At 42.4% G+C, this 18675-nt stretch overlaps 1 protein-coding gene across 3 annotated transcripts; it reads left to right on the top strand.

Moving 5' to 3' along the window:
* The first annotated feature begins 5612 nt into the window (after positions 1–5612).
* On the top strand, positions 5613–17861 carry E2F8 (E2F transcription factor 8). Of its 3 annotated transcripts, none has more exons than XM_055722770.1 (14): positions 5613–5648; positions 5957–6074; positions 6756–7031; positions 7352–7508; positions 8690–8995; positions 9667–9828; positions 11306–11443; positions 11761–11964; positions 12844–12928; positions 13239–13746; positions 14748–14966; positions 15835–15964; positions 16110–16426; positions 17130–17861. In XM_055722770.1, exons 2-14 carry the CDS (start codon positions 6036–6038, stop codon positions 17301–17303), a joined length of 2715 nt encoding a protein of 904 aa, XP_055578745.1. In that variant the 5' UTR covers positions 5613–5648; positions 5957–6035; the 3' UTR covers positions 17304–17861. The 3 variants fall into 3 exon arrangements, with proteins under 3 accessions (XP_055578745.1, XP_055578744.1, XP_055578743.1); XM_055722769.1 differs by lacking the exon at positions 5613–5648 and having other exon boundaries at positions 5711–6074; positions 13239–13308; positions 13339–13746; XM_055722768.1 differs by lacking the exon at positions 5613–5648 and having other exon boundaries at positions 5711–6074.
* Positions 17862–18675: the final 814 nt, after the last annotated feature.

Here is an 18675-nt window from a genome sequence, read left to right as displayed (position 1 = left end):
AGAGTTGTTTCAGTATCACTGTCACTTAGGGAAATAAGATCTTCCAAGGGCTCCTGCAGATAACAATATAATAGCAAGCTTTTTTTTTTTTTTACTCCACCACATAGAACATTTTGGCAGGGAATTAACTGGGAATTAACTTCTTTTATTGTACCATCATTCTGAGTTTTCGGTCAAGCAGTAATATCAGATACTACTTAATACTATCATGTGCGCTTGACCCATACACAGCAGTAACCTCCGCAATATCACAATGGAGCTCGTGACATTATCTATAACTATCTAACATTATCTAGAACAACACTGCCTGGTACTATCAAAGTAGCATGAAAAGAGCACCTCTTTCCAATAGCAGCGAGCTGAGAATGGATACCAGCACAGCCCTTCACAACTGCTTGGTTTGTACACAAGCACTACTGACACTTCTCATCTCCGAGACATTTATCTACCCCTCTTCTTTATTGCCCCTCTCCATCATCTCTCTCTCATCCTCTCCAAGCATTCATCTTCTCATTTTCCTGTCAGTCACAAGCAAAAGGCAGAGATGGGAGAATATCTGACACAAAGAAGCTTGGGCTGATGGACACTGAGGCTTGCAGTGTAGCTCCCTGTAAGACCAAGGCATGCAATATGCAGTGGATCTGCAGCTTGTGTAGAAATGCTATTTTTTTCCCTGTATATATATATATATAAATGTGGGTTTTGTCAATATGACTATAACCTGTTTTCAAGATCACAGCTTACCCTGTGTTTTAGCTGGCCCATGAATTTCTGACTTCAGTGCATTAAGTGAAAAGCACACAAGGAAGTAAAAAAAAATTATCTAATCATCTAGTTCAAGGACATGAAGGAAACGGGTCTTTGCTCCAACTTACACTTTAGATTTGGATCAGGAAATAACATCTCAGTGAAAGACTTGTCTGTATGCAAGCAGAATTCCTCTTCATTCCTCAAAAAAATTGATTCACTTAGGTGGCCACGAGTCTCTACTCTTCGTAGAGATGGCTCGTCTCTAAAACGTTGAAGGAATGAAATTTACAACACACTAAAATAGTTTAGATGTTATTACCTGTAAAATGTTTGACTACAATTAGAAAGCATTTGAAGTAGAAACACGCTCTTAGCCCTATATGCTCAGCACCTCTAAGAATGTGTCCTGTTGAACCTCAGACGTGTTTAATCTTGAATATAGACACATTTATGTGCCTTTATCTTCTTTTCCTAGGAATCCATCTTAATAGAAAGAATATACCAACAAAAGTGAAGCACCAAAATGCTACATCTCTATTCTTCTTTGTATCATGCCATTAATATTCTTGCAGTGTAGTTTCTAGTGCATGCATTAAGTTTTAATTAGCATTCCCTGAAATTAGCATGCCTGAAAAAGGCATTTGTTTGTTTAGGAATTCAGGTTTCCATCGTGGGTGGGTTTTTTTGTTGCCTTCCCAGCCCTTCACCTCAGGGTTTGACCAGCTGATTTAAATTGCCTAATATTAAAAGATAATGTAACAACTGAAAGCAAATAAACTGAAGTTAAATTGAATCAACTTATTCAATAATATGTCCTAATACAATTTAATTGTATGCAGACTAATGAATAGAAAATTAGGTGAGGCTGCAGTAAAGCACTCCCCAGTGCCTTCTAGACCAGGCGCTGCCACCGCTCCTGCCCCCGGCGCTGTTCCCATCCTGCTGCTGCGGCCACTCCGTGCTGCTCCCGCACCTGGATTTGGGGTCGCCAGTTATTTCTTCCCCCATCGTTTCTCCCTGCAAGCACACCAGTTCCCGGGGCAGCCAGTGGCAGCAGCGATTCCTTTGGGTACCTACATGCAACTAAGGCCACGTACATCTACTGCAGAGCTGATACTACCGACCACCCAGGCGATGCAAACTGCATGCTGCCGTCTGCAGCGGCATTAGATGGCAAAAACACATGAGCTCACCTTTAGACACTGTCTATTTTTTAGTCTTCCACATATCCCTGTATTTGCCATCATTTCCCTGAGGTATACATTTAATCTTTATAAGTTTGGGGGTTTTTAAAATAATTTAAAAGCCATTTAGTGCTGTTATATACTGTACAAAATTACACGTCACTTTGCTGAGTAAATAGCATGGCGTGAGTACAGGCAGGAAGCACATCTCCATGACTGAACAGCAGTCTTGTCTTGTAGATACAAAGGAGTAAAAGAAGTCTGACCTCTAGTGAACCCAAGAGCTTACACCACTTCTGCGAGAGGCAGAGTCTTAAGTCATCTTCATGCTCTGGAAAACTTTATTCATAGGTCCAAAAAAGATATATTTTTATTACAACATAACCTAGAGTGAAGATGAGGATAAATATTATAATCCTAATTACTACAGAATTTTGAAGTGACTGGAGAGATTAACATTACAGAAGCATCTGAATAAGGAAAAAGCTGTGGTTTCTGACTACTACATGGTACTTCTTAATCTCCTCTGCCTTCCTTTTCATTTCTATTGAATAAAATAGTTGCATTATTTACACTTAAAATGTAAGTAAATAACATATTTAACCCAGTCTACTGATAGATTTCTGAGATATTCCAGGGTGCGCTTGTATCATGAACTTTTTGACTAGACCTGCGGAAGACTGCAGTTTCTCCTCTATACCCATCAGATATTAGAATTAAGGTATAATAAAGAAAGATAACCATTTCCTTAAAAATTCACTTGAGTAAAAGAAACATTGCAAGAAAACATGACAATGGGAGGAGATGCATGCAATAAATAGCAGCACTAGCAAGGATTCCCACAAGCAGTATTTCAACAAGGGACTCAGATGCCTAACTGGAGGCACTTTCCCACAAAGCTCCCACAGGCGACTATTGTTTACAAATTTACAATTCCAGTCCTAGAAAGAGTTATCACAAATTAGTTCCTTGAGGAAAGCAGCCTAAAATAGTCTGAACAATCAGGCAGCAGCACAGAAAGGTCAATTTTCTGAAGGCTGTACAAACCAGAATCTTTTAAATTCACATACCATAGGTATTTTTTTTTTTCCTTCCCCAACCTTACAACAGATTACATTCAGGGATGTAATCACTATTCATCTTGCAGAATCACAGAACCGCTGAGGCTGGAAGGGACCTCTGGATTTCATCCTGTCCAACCCCCTGCTCAAGCAGGGCTACCTGAAGCCCCTTGCCCAAGACCACATGCAGCCAGCTTTTGAATACCTTCAAGGATGGAGATTCCACCATCTCCCTGGGCAGCCTGCAAGTGACCTTATACATGGTAACAACAATTTCAGTAAAATTCTTTAAGTATGTGATTTTATGTGAGCCATTTATTACAATTCCGCCTGACAGAAGTACAGCACCACATCCATGAAGCGCACAAGCTCAAGATGTTGAAGTGTGCTGCCTTGGGTTCATGCTGAAACAAATCCATTATTGACAACAGATGTTCATAGAAGATGTACAACTCTGAGCGGAGCGTGCAGAGCAAACCAGATTAGTGCTTTCTTCAGAATGGCAAGTGCTGTTACTGAAAGAGGAAAGTATGGACAAGATAAGGAGGCATGCTTAACTAGAATACAGGCAGTAGAAGCACTTCAATTAACATATCCTTTACTTATTAACCACCTTACATATAATCCTAGTTTACCATTCATTAGATTTGGCAAAACCACTAGGATACTTACACACATACTCTTCAATCCACATTACTATGCTTCAAGAAACTCTTTAGTTGAACTAGCATAGATAAAATGACTTATCACACAGAACATTGATTTCTGGCATCAGGTGGTATCTTGATTCAGCACTTGAAACTAGCAAACAGCACACAATCATCAGGCAAAAGGCTTCAAGGTTATGCATTAAGAGCTATTCTGATCTTGGTACTGGTGCCTCTGGTTCCCACATCAGGGCCATACAATTTTTAATCCTTATGCTTTTCTCTTTAAAAAGGTACCTGGCAGGGAACGTAAGCACTGCTTCTAATCCCTAGTGCTACAGAGAAACACAAGCAAGAGCAGAAGGCAACACAGCTTAAATAGATGGCTGCAAAGGAGCACAGCGATGGGCTGCTCCATGTCTTTCTATCATCTCAGAAAGGTGAAGGCAGTAGCATAGTGAGGAAGACCACAGAAGAGGCACACAAGTTGCTAACAGAACAATTATCTCAGTAACTGCAATAATGTCAGCAGTTCTTTTAACCTTTGCTTTAAAATATCTGATACTGTCAGGACAGATTTAAGACTAACTTTGAGACTAGGAAAGATCACCCCTGAGCAAAAGGCACGAGGGATATTACAGTGTGTTTGAACAGAGATAACGGCTTCTTGATTAGGGGATAAAGGTAATTGTCAAAGCTTTGCATGAAGGAAAAAAAAATAATCAAACTACAGCTTGAATATAAAAGCCCGATTATTTTTCCCCCAGTTTGGTTTCTGAAACACGCAAATGTATTTGCTCCTCATTTAAACAACTCAGATTCCAGCAAAAATGGTATCACATGTGTTCATCCCTGGGGGAAAAACCCACCACTATTTTTCAGTATTCATGATTTGAACTTCTTGTGAGCGATGCACCAATTCCAAGTTCCCAGAACACACAACTACACCTTCTAGCGCACCCTCTACAAGAGGCCAAAGCACGGTAAATTACATTGAAGCACAAACAAGGGGAAAGAGCCAATGTCAACCCAAAGCTAAACATCACTTTTTAGGGTGAGGTATATGTGTTCTGCAAGGGAACAGGCTTCAGCTGCCCTGCGGCTAGCCTACCAGAGTGAAAGTTACATGGGCAACTTCTCGATTTGAATGTCCGTGCTTTCAAAGACTTTCTTTCGGAAGATTTTACAGTTAAATCAAGAGGTTTAGCCGTGGTGCTACCCCAAGTCTAGCATAATGAATGTCCAGAGTCAACTGATCCTCAGTCCCAAACGCGTACCTGCAAACCAGCCGTGTCGTAACACCTGCGATAAGCATCTCAGGCAGCTGCTGGATTTTATCTCCGGGGGCCCCTCGGCCAGGCAGCGAGCACCCGGGGCGCCCACCGCGCACCGAGCCATGCGGCCGGCCAGGTAGCAAGGTCCTTCCCCCGCCCCCCCCCGTTTGATAAGGGCTTTGCTCACAGCTCGGAGCACACCAGTGACTTCAGTGTGTTCCCAGGAAGCTGCGCCCACCGCAGGTGAGGGCGGGCTGCCATCCCCCGCCCCGCCGTCCGCGGGACGGGATACGGCGCTGTTATTTCGGTGCTTTAAAGGAGCGGAAAAGCCACGGGACGCAGCGGCCGCGAGGGACGACCGATCTGCTCGGCCTGCGGCAAATAATTCGATAATTAACCGCGCTAATCCAATTAGCAACCGCGGCCCGGGTCCTGCCGCCCGCTCCCCTCACGGCGGCGGCCGTTGGGGCGGGGAGGGAAGGAGGGAAGGAGGCGGCGCGCGCCCCGGCTCCACCGCCGCGAACCCGCCAAAGGCCCCGGCGCGAGCCCCGCCGGCAGCGGCGGGAGGGAGAGGAGGGAACGGCTGGGCAACGCCGCGCTCCGATTGGCTGCGCTGGGCGGAATGCCGCGAGCTGATTGGCTGGGCCGCCCTCCCCCCCGCCGGCGGCGCAGCGGGTCGAATTCAAACCGGCCCCGGGAGCGGCGGCGCAGGGCGGGCGCGCGGGGCAGCCGGTGGGTGCCGGCTTTCGCCGTCGCGGGGCGGGATGGGTGGCGGGGCGAGACACGGCCGGGCGCGGCGCGGCAGCTCACGGGACGCGACGGTGGCGCCAAATGTTTAAACGGGATCCCGGAAGGGCCCCGCCCACCGCCGCCGCCGCCGGCGGCCAATGGGCGGGGCGGGGCCGGGCCGTTGGGCGGTGGGCGCGCGCGGGCCGAGAGGCGGGAGGCGGGAGGAGCGCGGCGGGAAGCGGCCGGGGTGGCGCCACCCGCCCGGCACCGGGGTCCCCGCTAACGCGCCGCTGGCTGCCCCGGTCCCGCAGAACCGGTGGGCCGTGCGATGCGGAGCGCCGCGGAAGGACCGGCGACCGACGGCTCCTGAGGCTTCGCGCCGGCGGGAGGATGCAGCAGGCGGGCCGGGAGATGGGCACCGGCGACAAGGTAATCCCTCCGCTCCGCGGCCGCTGACAGCCCGCGGGGCCGGGCGGCGGGGCTCGGTGCGGGAGGACGCGTGTGAAAGCGTGGGGTGGCGGTAACCGAGCGGCCGAGCCCCACGCCGTGCCCGGCTCCCCTCGTCGTGCGCGGCCGCCGCGCCGTGCCCGGCCACGCAACAGCCCGCTTTTCTCCCACCGCGCCTCCTCTGTTTTATTAACAAAGCTATTCCCATCTTCCCATCGGCCTTTATAGCTTTCTGCCAGACATTAACGTGTGCTCTGCGCCCTCCCCAGAGACGAAAAAAAATAAAATACGAAAAGGTGAATTAAGCTAAAGGTCCCAGGGACCGATCCGTCAGTTCAGGCTAAAACTGTGGCCTTTGACTTCAGACACCCAAAAGTCACCGCTGCCCCCAGACCCCTGCTCCCATCCCGCTGTCCCTGTACCCCTGCTCCCGGCCTGCTGCCCCTGTCCCCCTGCCCTGGTCCCCTCTCCCCGGCCCGCTGCCCCTGTCCCCCTGCCCTGGTCCCCAGTCCCCGGCCTGCTGCCCCTGTCCCACTGCCCTGGTCCCCTATCCCCGGCCCGCTGCCCCTGTCCCCCTGCCCGCAGCCTGCTGTCCCTGTCCCCCCGCGGTGCACCGCAGCCCTACTCCTTTCCAACATCTCCCTTTCCTTTTTCTCGGTACAGGAAAATCACCCTCCCGAGCTGTGCAGAAGCGCCTTGCGAACGCCACTGAAGCAAGGAGCTGCCTCGCCTTCGGTGCTGGCAGAGATACAGCCCGGCTGTCAGCCACTCGCCACCCCCCCGAAACCCCAAGAACTCCTGCCCACTGAGCCATGGACGCCCACTGCCAACCTGAAAATGCTGATCAGCGCAGCTAGCCCCGAGATCAGGAGCAGGGAGCGGCGGAGGGAACTGTCAAACACTGCAAGGCAGATTCTACAGGCAAAACACTGTTTGCCGGTACGCTGTAAAGGTGTCATCTTTGTTTGCTTCTTCTTTTTGAAAGTTGGCTGAAGGCTGTCTATTCTCTAGAAAAAGTTATACGTTAACAGACTGCAACTGGGGTTTTTTTAAGTTTTGATTTTGGAGGGTTTAGCAAGTGTAACTAAGGATATCTTCTAGTTTCATACAGGTAGCGTTTTGCTGCTTTTATTTCACAGGTGTGAAGGACAAAAGGAGGACCCTGGACCTTGGACAGTGGCTCACAATCAAGCTGTTAAATATCTACCTTTACATACTGTCGAAGATTTCAAAATGTCTTTTTTCTTATTCCCGTGTAGGAGCACTTACCAGGAGATGAATATGAAAAATCTCAACCGAGTCGCAAAGAGAAAAGCCTAGGATTACTGTGTCATAAATTCTTAGCTCGATATACTGATCACGCCAGTGCTGCAGCAGATAATTTCATTTGCCTTGATGAAGTAGCTGAAGAGCTTAGTAAGTTGGCAGATATGCTATTATATATTTCTTCATACAAATGTACCAATAACCTACCACTTGTGTTAGTACTTTTTTTGCTCCCTGAAATGCTGAATGTCTACTTAGTGCTGTCAGACTCACTTAAACCCAGCTTTAAGCTTTTCATTCTTAGAGCAATTATTTTAAAAAGCTAACGTTTCTTCAGTGAGCTGAATTGAGAAACCCTGAATTTTGTTTATGATTTAACATCTCAATTATTGCCGATACTACAAATAACTAGATGCACTTTTTTGGATCTAGAGGTGGTGCCTAAGATTAGTGGTTGGGTTTTTGTGGCAGGACCTAGCGTTTCTCAAGCTGAACCCACAGCTTCCTGTCCAGTCGTGACATCAAAGCAAGAAACTATTTTCTGCTCTCTAAAATGTAACTTTCTCACTTTATATCACTATTTTTATAGTGCACCAACGATCTACCAAGAGTTTTAAGTTGCTAACATTAAGCTGAAGGTTTTTTAATGACAACTATGACATAACAGTATTCTACAGATTATGGCACTGACAACAGTTATAAATAATCCTGCTATAAAATTTTCGGTGTCATATCTTCAGAATATGTTGGGGGACACAGAAGAGGGATGACTTGCAAATTAAAAAAATGTCTATTCTACTTATACTTTGTACAAAGTAACAACTTTTGGAAAATGCCTAGTCAAAACCAAGAATTCAACAAAAGAAAAAGGACAGCATGTTAATACAATAACATATAAAAACACGTTACAAACAGTTGCTACCAGGAGTTTCCAAGGTTATTTAATGAGGCAATCTAAAACTGATGCAATGAATAATTAAAAATGCTTTGGGTTTTTTTAAAGCTGTATTGAAACTCATCTAATGGCTCTTCTGGCAACAGTAAGTTCTTTTTCTGAAGGAATGCTGTAAACCAAGTATAACTGGACAAGCAAGCTCTTCCGTTTTTAAAGCCAGAAGGTTTTCTTTTCCTTGCTGGTGAGATCTGTGAGGGCTGTTTTCAGAGACCTTTGTAATGAGGAATTGGCGAAAATGGCTTAGAAGTATATTAAGAGGAGGGGGAGTACAGGAAACGGATCCCTTCTCTGGGCAAACCACGTTTCAGGTAAACGTGTGACATGACATCTCTACTACATAAAATGTGTTATGGTCAATTTAATCTTTCTTTTTCAGATGTCGAACGTCGACGCATATATGATATCGTGAACGTGCTAGAGAGCCTACACATGGTGAGCCGCCTCGCCAAAAACAAATACGCTTGGCACGGGCGACATAATCTCTCCAAAACCCTGCAGGCATTGAAAAGAGTTGGAGAAGAGAACAAATACACACAGCAAATACAGATGATCAAGAAAAGAGAGTATGAGCATGAATTTGATCTCAACGGTGAAAGAAACGAAGAAATGGCAAGATCGTTTGGCTCAAATGACCACTCAGAAATGTCTTTTGTTGAGCTCCCAGGAATGGAATTTCGTGCTGGTAATAATTCTCTATAATGCCAAGAACAATATGTGCTTATAATGATAACCATTTTTTCCAAGTTCATAGATATTTATTGGACTTTTTTTTTTCCTGAAATGGTACAGCCTGAAAGACACCGCAACTGGTTGTGGTGAGAAAAAGTGCACAGCACTTTTCCAGTTCTCTAATTCGTTCAATTCTCTCACATGGATTTTGGTTTTACAGTGCAAGAACAAGGGGGCATCAGGTGAAACTATCAAAACATACCCAACATAAATCCAGTTGCAGCATTTGTCACCATTGAATGTTACAGAAGCCAAAAGCATAAATTTATTCATTTATTTATTAATTTAGCTTTGATTCATGGAAGAAATGTTAATTAAGGGTTGTTAAATACATTGTGTAACCTGCAGTTAGGCATCTTTAAGAGTACAACTTGTCAGGCAACAGGAAACATACACAGGGGGAAACATCACCCTCTTCTTTGTAGTTCGACTTGGTATCTATCTAATTACCTGATTCTTGCCATGTAGAAAAATGACTTCAGTCCACGTCAGCCCTGCCTAGTTGTTGTGTTGTTTGTTCTTATAATTATTACTGACAAATTTCTTTTTTAAAGGAATTGTTTTAAAAACATTTGTAGCTGCCAAGTCACTTTATGCTTTAATCCTTTCTCCTGTCTGCTGCAGCATCAGTGAACAGCAGGAAAGACAAGTCTTTACGAGTGATGAGTCAGAAATTTGTGATGCTGTTTCTTGTATCGACTCCTAAAATAGTAAGCCTTGAAGTTGCCGCTAAAATCTTGATTGGAGAAGACCAGTTAGAAGACTTAGATAAAAGCAAGTTTAAAAGTAAGTAAACTATCAAGCATAAGCTAAATGAGCTATGTTACTACTAGTTCATACGGTGTAAAATACCATCATCTTCCTGCCATAAATACATTTGAGCCTCCAAAAACTCACTGAACGCCTTGCATGGTTTTTAACAGGGACCCGCTTGTGCGTAGTCATTGCTACATAATGACAAAATGACCACATAAGAGGAAAAAGTCCACTAAATCCTCTCTCCTGAAATGATGTCACAAGGCTGCTTATTAGTAACAATTTCTCTTTCCTCAAGCAGTCTTTCAAAGATTTCGGCGTCATCTCCTCAAAGATGCCCCAGTATCATGCAAATCTGTGCTCTAGTCATATAACTTACTTGTTGGAAATCTAAAAAAATTCTGTAAAAGCCCTGTTAATAACTTCGATATGAGAAGAAGTGAAACCCAATACTGCAACTGCCCATTATTTCTTCGTTTTTACCCTGCTCTCAGTTCCCTGCACATTTCCTCCTCGTCCTCTCCATTCAAATGAAAAGGCGCTTCTAGGTCTAGCCCTGTACATCTGTAATAACCAAAAATGTGCTCACTCTTGAGGGATCAAGAATTAATTGTGGATTTCATTGAAAATTGCACCCTTCCTTGATTCTCAGATAGACTCCTTAGATTATTTTTTTTTTGTGGAACCATATCTATGCAAAAGGAAAACTGATCCTCGCTGGTTTCAGTTCATAATTTCCTTCCCACTGCATCATGGCAACATAGAGAGGGTGGGTGGGTAGTCAGCTGGGGGGTTTGTTTGTTTTCATTCTTTCTTCTTCCTCCATAATGTCTGTATCGCAATACAAGCATTTTCAGGGCATTCCATCCCTATGTCTGTACTTCAGGTATCGCATGTTTTACCACCTTCTTAACTAACAAGCGCAGTCCCAAGTTCCCTTTGGGAACACCAAAGTGTTTAATTTAAATTTTCCGTAGCAGCAGCTTTGGCCTAAGCAGGTTCACTTTGCAGTCCAGAATTCACTTGTAATTTGACTGCTGCCTAAACCTTTCCCCTAACAGCTTGATCTCGAACCAGTTAAGAAGTTAAGAACATGCAGGGTATTTGTCCTGATGGATTTTAGTGTGTTTATTCCCCTATTGCCCATGTTCGCCGTTGCATGTGCATACCTCCTTTTTAAGCTACTTATTTCCACTCAGAATTTGTATAGGTTTGGTCACTGCACAGAACTTGTTTTGAAAATATTTTTTTCCCCTATATTTAGCATAATATACTTAGCAGTATTTTCTTTTCTAGATTTGTCTCTGTCATAGTATTTTACACATAAACTTTATCTTGTGATAAGGTATGTTATTTCATATATCTGTCCCACAAAATTGTTGTTATAAAGAAAAGATAGAGGTTTTTCTTTGTAGCTGCTAAAAGGGCATCACAACATTTTAAATCTGATATACGTTAACTTATTCATCAGAATTGCTATACTTTACATTTGTTCATTTTATTTCAGCCAAAATTAGGAGACTTTATGACATAGCGAATGTTCTCAGTAGCCTTGAGCTTATCAAGAAAGTTCATGTTACAGAGGAGAGAGGAAGAAAACCAGCATTCAAGTGGACAGGACCTGAGATCTTGCCAAATATTCAGGGTAGGTGTATGGGTCACTTTTTTTCTGATCATAATTTTCATTTGTTTGTTTGTTTTCTCTGTTAGAATTTTTTTGACCAAAAGACAGAGTAAACTAAGCAGAAAGTCTTTGCCACTCACATCACTGCCGTTGCTCCGTGGCAGCGTAGCACACCTGCATTTGTTTCCAGGTAGCAGATGAACTCGTACTGAGACTCTCGTGTTCCCGTTTTTGCTGCTGCTAGGACTTCAATAATAAGCCAGGCTCAAATAACTGCTTTTAATTACTGACTGCATATGAGATGTACTTACTCTTAGGGGTTTTTTTCTGCTTTTCAGATACAAAACTTGAACCAGTTTCTACGACCCCACCTATGTCAGAATCCATCCCTTCCAAAGAGCAGTGTTCAAAAAACCTTTTTCCTTCAAAAGGAAAGCAAAACTTCACTCGACATCCATCTCTAATAAAGTTAGTTAAAAGTATAGAAAATGACAGAAGAAAGATCCAGTCCGCTCCGACCAGTCCAGTTAAAATAAGCCCAAGTACGTATCTTTTTTTAAGTTTGTTTTTAACTTGGAAGTAGTCTTGCTTTAAATGTTCAGGTTTGCCATCTTCTCATAGGAGATACGGATGCATGAGTATGCCTGCTGGTAAGAAACCTGTCATGTCAAAAGTAGACAGGACAGGGGAAAATATGTTTTGCCAGTACATCCTATGGCCTTACAGGATCCATAGTGAAAACAAAGCTAAATTGATCTGTGTTCAGTGCATAAGCTCTGCGATTAGTCGAAGCTCTTTCCAGTTTGGGGAACCAAATCTAGTCACAGCTTGTACAGTTGCAGCAAAAGAAATAGATCCCGTGAGATCTGGACTACATTCTGCATGAGGTAGGAGACTCTAGCCTCCTCTTTCACAGCAAAGACACGAGGAGTGGCATATTACTGATTTGGATTTAAGAAGAACATGAAATCCTTTTTTACATATCACTGTTTTGACTTCATGTGATGGTTCATTGGCTACAAACCTTCTGTTTGTGTAAAATAGCTGATTCTCTGGATATTGTATCTTTATGAACTGCCTCAACCTTGGTTTGTTGTGAAAAGGGTGCTGTAGGTCTTACTATCTAAGCAGTTCTGCGTGCTATAAAACTGCCAGAAAATTACCTATCGATGTTGATGTTGTTCTCAGGTATTCTCTTCGGAGGGGAAAAAAAACAGTGGAGCAGAGGCTTTAAAATTAGTTTCATGTAAACTACCATCCAATTGATCAAATCATGGCTGTTATTTGCAGATAACATGGAGTCTTAATGTCTTCTCATTAATTATGTATGCCACATTAAACAGCGTAGTCTCTGCAAGACAAAATTTAACTTCTACTTTTGATGTACTAACAGTTTTGTTTTGTTTTCCCCCGCCAACCAGGTACGGATCAAAATTTATCAGCCTTCCCAAGTAAAATGGCTCAGCTTCCAGCAGTCGCTAAACATCAGCTGGAAGGACAATCAAAGTAAGTTTGCGCAAGCGTTAAGGTGGGAAGCTTTGTTTTGTCACTGGCCATTAAATAAAAGCTATGCTCAGCTTGAGCTGGGCACAGTCTGCAAACACTGGTAATCCCCGATACTGCAGGCTATTTTTTTTTTCCTCCACTTATATTCTCTGTAGTGGATTGAGAAGTACAAGTTTGTGTTAAGGCTTTGTATTGCAGCAAATACTTTGTTGAGGCATTAATTTCTGCAGGAAAGTATTAAAAGATGTTTGGGCTTTTTTGTTTGTTTGTTTTGGTGTGTGTGTTTTTGTTTTGTTTTGTTTTTCTTTAGGAAAGCAACAGAGATGAAGTTGTCAAGACCAGCTTTGCAATGTAGTCTGTCCTCACCTGCGGTAGCCCCCAGCCACGAACCTCCTTGCATGGCAGCCCCCTCTCAGCAGCCAGCTCTCACGCAGCTGCTCGGTGTCTGTCCTCCAAGCCACAGCTCTGTCTCACCAGTAATACTACCTCACGCTCCTTCTGGTGTTTCATATGCAATATATCTGCACCCTTCCCAAGCCCACACTGTGACGACGTACAGCCCCAGTATCATGTTGCAGCCTCTACCGTGTGCTAATGTAACTGGAATTAATTCAGAGGTACTACACCAAATAACCACTGAGGGAAGGGACAATCAGATAGCTGCACGTGATCCAACAAAGTCCTTGACAGCTAAAGAAAGACCGAGTACAAAATCACAAACTTCTTCACAGCGGTGCCTTAAAAGATCACAAGCATTACCAGAGAATAATTTAATTAAGAGATATAGAAGCGATGAGGAAAGTCTTGATACTTCTCTGGTAAGTTAAATTATCTTTAAAATGCCATTTTATAGCTTAATAATGTGGCCACCTACTCATTTTTAAAGGGATTGAGGAGTCTACCACTGCATTTAGGTGTTTTAAATAACATCATGCTTGAAAGGATGATGTTCGTTTGTTGCTCTTGCTGATGTTCGGGAGGCTGGTTTTTGTTCTTTTACACACATATATCTACCTATATCTCAAATTTCACATAATCTCACTGGTATATGAAAACATCAGGCAGAATATATAGTATGCAATATAACATACCTTTGAAACACCAACCTAGGATCAGGCTGTACTTTTCTCCTTGTTCCCTTATCTTTCTTTCATATATTTATTTCCAAGAAGACATGTCAAAATGTACACGTTAGTCGAAGTAAAACAACTCCCAGAACATTGTGTCAAGACTCACCTATTTATACAGTGATTCCGGAGCAGTTCAGGTTGATAATCTTGCTGGCGTTCATACTTTGCTTTAGAGGTGTCAGGAGGGAAAGTGGACACATAAAAGTCGCTGAACATGAAACATCCCAAAATCCTGATACCTTCTAAGTATTTCTAACAGTTGCAGACTGTTAATGTTGGATTGGTGTACAATAATGTAGCACATGAAGATGATAAGACTTTCAGATATACTTGATGCGTATGGAGAAACTGGGTCTGGATCGCTTCCTACTCCTTGGTTGTTGAATGCGTTACGTCTCTTTAAATTATTAGGCTGGTTTAAATTGTCCTTGCCAAAACAGTTGTGAAATGTTGTCAGCGTGTTGTGACAACGTGGTGTCAAACATCCACTAGCTGTAAAGGAGCGAGAGGGGATAACCTGGAACAGGTTGTCTTATTGAAGTTTTTATAACACAAACTTGGGAATCAGGAGCAATGAGAAAGCTTGCTTTCCGAATTTTTTAAAAGTATAAATATCATTGTAGACCTGTAATTGAGAATGTTAAGTCTTACAATGACTGCCTTTGTTTTTATATCTACTTTTTTTAAAGGGAGTATCCATGAAAAATGAAAGACCATCTTCCAGTAGCTCACAAACGAATTACAAAATGGACAATGTCCAGGAAGAGAGACAGAACAAAACTGAAACGTTAGATCAAAACATGGCAAGTTGCTATGACCAGTGTAAAAGAGAAGATGTTCTGGAAGGAGAGGACAAAATCCAAACTAAACAAGACATACCTGTAACACTTGCCATTCCTGCTCACGAGGTAAGCTTTGTCAGACTCTAAAGCACATCTTGCCATTACCTGGGAAAACATCAGTTACAGTCTTTGCAAAAGAAACAAAGCTATAATGAAGTACACATACATAGATTGTCTTTAGTTGGATTATTTTTAGTGCACTTTTAAAACCTTATTTTGTAGGAATGTAAGACTTCTGTTTCTGCATTAAATACAGAAATAAGAGGACAGAAAGTGGCTTTCAGGTTTCAATTGGGATGATTGCAACTAAGACTAAGTAGAATAAGGCCACGTTGAGATCCCTTACCTGTCCATCCGTTGTGTTTATTTACTTTCAAATACTTTGAAACAGAATCACATGAAACTCCCTTCGTCAATAAAATTCGGCATTTTGCAGTGAAAACTTATTACTATAGAGAACCTGAATGAAGAATAGTTCTGTTGACAAAAACCCAGAACTTGTAAATGCAAAAGGATTGCCTTCAAATATTTTTTTTACAAAAAAACACAATCTAAGAATGAGGTGACACGATGATTACTGGGTCCAGATGTTTCTTCCGGGGAGGGGGGGGGGGAGGGGGGAAGAGTATTCAGTATCAGGATTTCTCTTTAGTCTGCTCTAATTGCACTGTGTTAATCCCAGATAGACTTCCAGTTCTTCACTGAGGATATCAGTTGGAAGTGGAGCCAACTGATTTCAGTGCAGTAGGGCAGTATTACTATCAAGAGTGTGTCCTTGAGTCACTTGGGTCTAATTTCACACAGACAGTAGTACAGGCATGGAATAAGAACAAGGCAGGCAAGGGGGGTGCAACTTTGGAGAAAACCTTGATGATTTTTTTTTTTTCTTTATTACATGTTTGGGGTAAAGTTGTATTGTCTTTTTCTTTTTCAGACTTTTTTTCCATCTGGTTATCTTATTCCTCTTACTCAGTGCACCCAGGGCAACAAGGCAGGCTTTCTTAACAAAGAGAAAGCTGGGATATGCTCAGTGCAGCACACTACCTACAGCTCACCCATTACCGGTGAGTATTACGTAGAATAGGCATACAGTTGTCTGCCTTCAGGGGTCACAGGCCAGATTCATCCGACCGAGCTCATGATATTACAGTGCAATGCCTTGAGCCTCAGTTTCTTTAACCGCTTCAACCCTTGACTTTTCTGTTTCAGGTGTTATTCCAGTGCCAGCGTCTGAACTGAAAGCAGTTAACATTCCTGCTTTTCACGTAACACCCTTGAATATAATGCTGTCACCAACTTCTATAGCTGCTGCACCTGTACTGAGCAACTCCTGTCTCAATTCGAGTAATACCTGCCCTGCCCAAAGTCCAAGTTCGTCAGTTCTGAACTTCACGCTGCAGCACGTAGGACTAATACCTGCTGGTGTGCAAGTTCCTGCAAATCCTGTTCTTCAGCACGTGCCAGTCTCTTCACAACCAAAAAGTGTTAGCCATGGCTCAGAAAACACAAACTTGCAGGAAGAAGAGGTAAATAAAAATAAATTGCAACTTCTTGACCACGGTGGAATGAGTAGGAAGTATAGTGCAGTAATTCCTTTACAGCAGGTAAAATTTTCAAAGAAACTTTTTTTTTTTAAATCTCTATAAATGAGCACTGCCCAAAAAGAGCTGGTGGTGAAGGCCAGGCACTAGTACAATATAACTGGGAGGTTAGAAAGGAAGAACAAGTGGCTTTTTGTGGAAGTGGAGCCAGCTGGAAGACTACAAGATACCAAGAGACAACTGTTTGAGGGAGGATTTGGCATAGATCTGAGATGACACTTATTAACAAATTATCCATGTGTTACTTGATTTTTCCTTCCTAATCTGCCCAAGTTCTTGCATTTAATGTTAGGGATTTTTAATAGGATTGTAGAGGATTTTCAAAGAATATTTTTTTTCAAAAGGTACTTTCTCTGTGTATTTTGTGTAATACTTTATTGCCCAAGATCTCTTTGTATTAAAAAAGGAGTTAAGAGGGACCTAAAAAATATTTTTATTTAATTATTTATATCTATATATGTTTATAGATATATCAAGGAATACAGGTGTATTCTTATTGATAAAAAGTTTTTCCATTTTTAAATTTCGGGAAAAAGTGTTTGTTAATGTCCTGGAGAAACCTAAAACTAGAATTCACTTTTTTTTTTCCTTCCCCTTAAATGAAAGTGATTTTCTCTCTTCTCTCTAGCCCTCTATTCCAAAGGAATCCCACGAGCCCCAAAGAGTTACAGAGAACTTTTTCCGCACACCGGGAGGGCCAAACACAGTGTCTTCACCATCTGCAAATTCAGATGGCGCCAATCAAGTCTCTCAAGGAACTCTGTATATTCCTCAAAGAAAACTTGAAGTGTCAGAAGACTAATTTGGGAATATCAAATTGCTGAATGTTGTCAGCAGCCATAATTACTGATATCACACTGCACACATCTTGGATTGTATGATGAACAGTGTGTGCTCTGGACATTATTGGCAAGATCTCTATACTGGAATATCCTTTATTAATTGCTTTAGAATTAAAACTGGCTCTTAAGGAGAAATTTTATGTCTAATAATTTTTACAAAAGGTTTACCTGAAGTATTGTAGCAACAAAGTTATGTATCCAGTGGTTTTTTGTGTTGCTTTTATACTATGCAAAGTAAGCTGAAATTGTCTTTGTACAGAAAGGTACAGTCTATCAGTCAGTACATGTTTTGCACAAAGAAAAGTACTGTGAGTGTGTACATATTTTATGTCTTAACAAAAAGGCCACAGTTAAAATGTCTTGCTTCTATGTTCAGTAATGCTCTTTTGTAAAGTTAGTTAAAAAAAAAACCAAAAACCAAAAAATTAATTCTTAATCAAGTTTTATATAAGTTAAGAATTATTTATACTGTATTTTTAAATCAATTTGTTCAGATTAAACTTAACATTAAACTCAAATTTTGACTTTTTTGTTTGATCAAATTAATTACCTGAGTCAAGTAATACACTGTACATCCCCTGGCATCTCTTTGTTCTTTTTTGTGTCAGATGGGATATCTCTGTGTTCTGAAGGAAAATCGCATTTCATCAGAAAGGGATTTAAGTAACTCATTTTCTCCTGACCTAGAGATTACATCTCCTAATAACAACAAACAGAGGAAAGTATAGTTACAAAGTTAGGAATTCAGAGTCTCTTTATCACCCTGGAGCATTCTGCAAAGTGCTGTCCCAATGTCACCTGAGAAGTTAATTGTTAAACAGACTAAATCCTAACAGATTTCAAGATGAACACTCCTTACCTTGCCCCTATTCTGTTAAACTCAGTCTGAGGCAGCTGTGTGCTACGCTGTACACACACTACAGGTTCTTTGATACTGGACAGGCTTCAAGCCAAAGTTCTCAAAACATTTGACCTAAGGTTCAGTAACCATCTAAAAAGGGTTGTGGCAGAAATCACAGGTGCAGTTACTGAAGCACTCACTCTTCACTCACACCACAAGGTCTGGCTTCTAGGAGGAGGGAGCCCCATGTCTCGGGCGTACCCACACCATACAGGGGCTGTACTACTCGTTCCTGCTTTCTGGCTAAGGCCAACGTCACCTTCCAGCTGTTGTTTCTCCCCTCTTGCACTTTCATATCAAACAGCTGAAGTTAAACCAACTGAATTTTAAATCACACAGCAGAGTCGCTTTGCTGAAGGAAGATGATCCTGCCTCATTCAGCTCACGCTTGGGTAACGGAACAACTAACAAAGGAAACTGAGTCTATCTGC

Source organism: Falco cherrug, chromosome 10, assembly GCF_023634085.1.
Source record: "Falco cherrug isolate bFalChe1 chromosome 10, bFalChe1.pri, whole genome shotgun sequence".
Taxonomy (NCBI): Eukaryota; Metazoa; Chordata; class Aves; order Falconiformes; family Falconidae; genus Falco; species Falco cherrug.
This window is presented reverse-complemented; position numbering and strand designations above follow the sequence as displayed.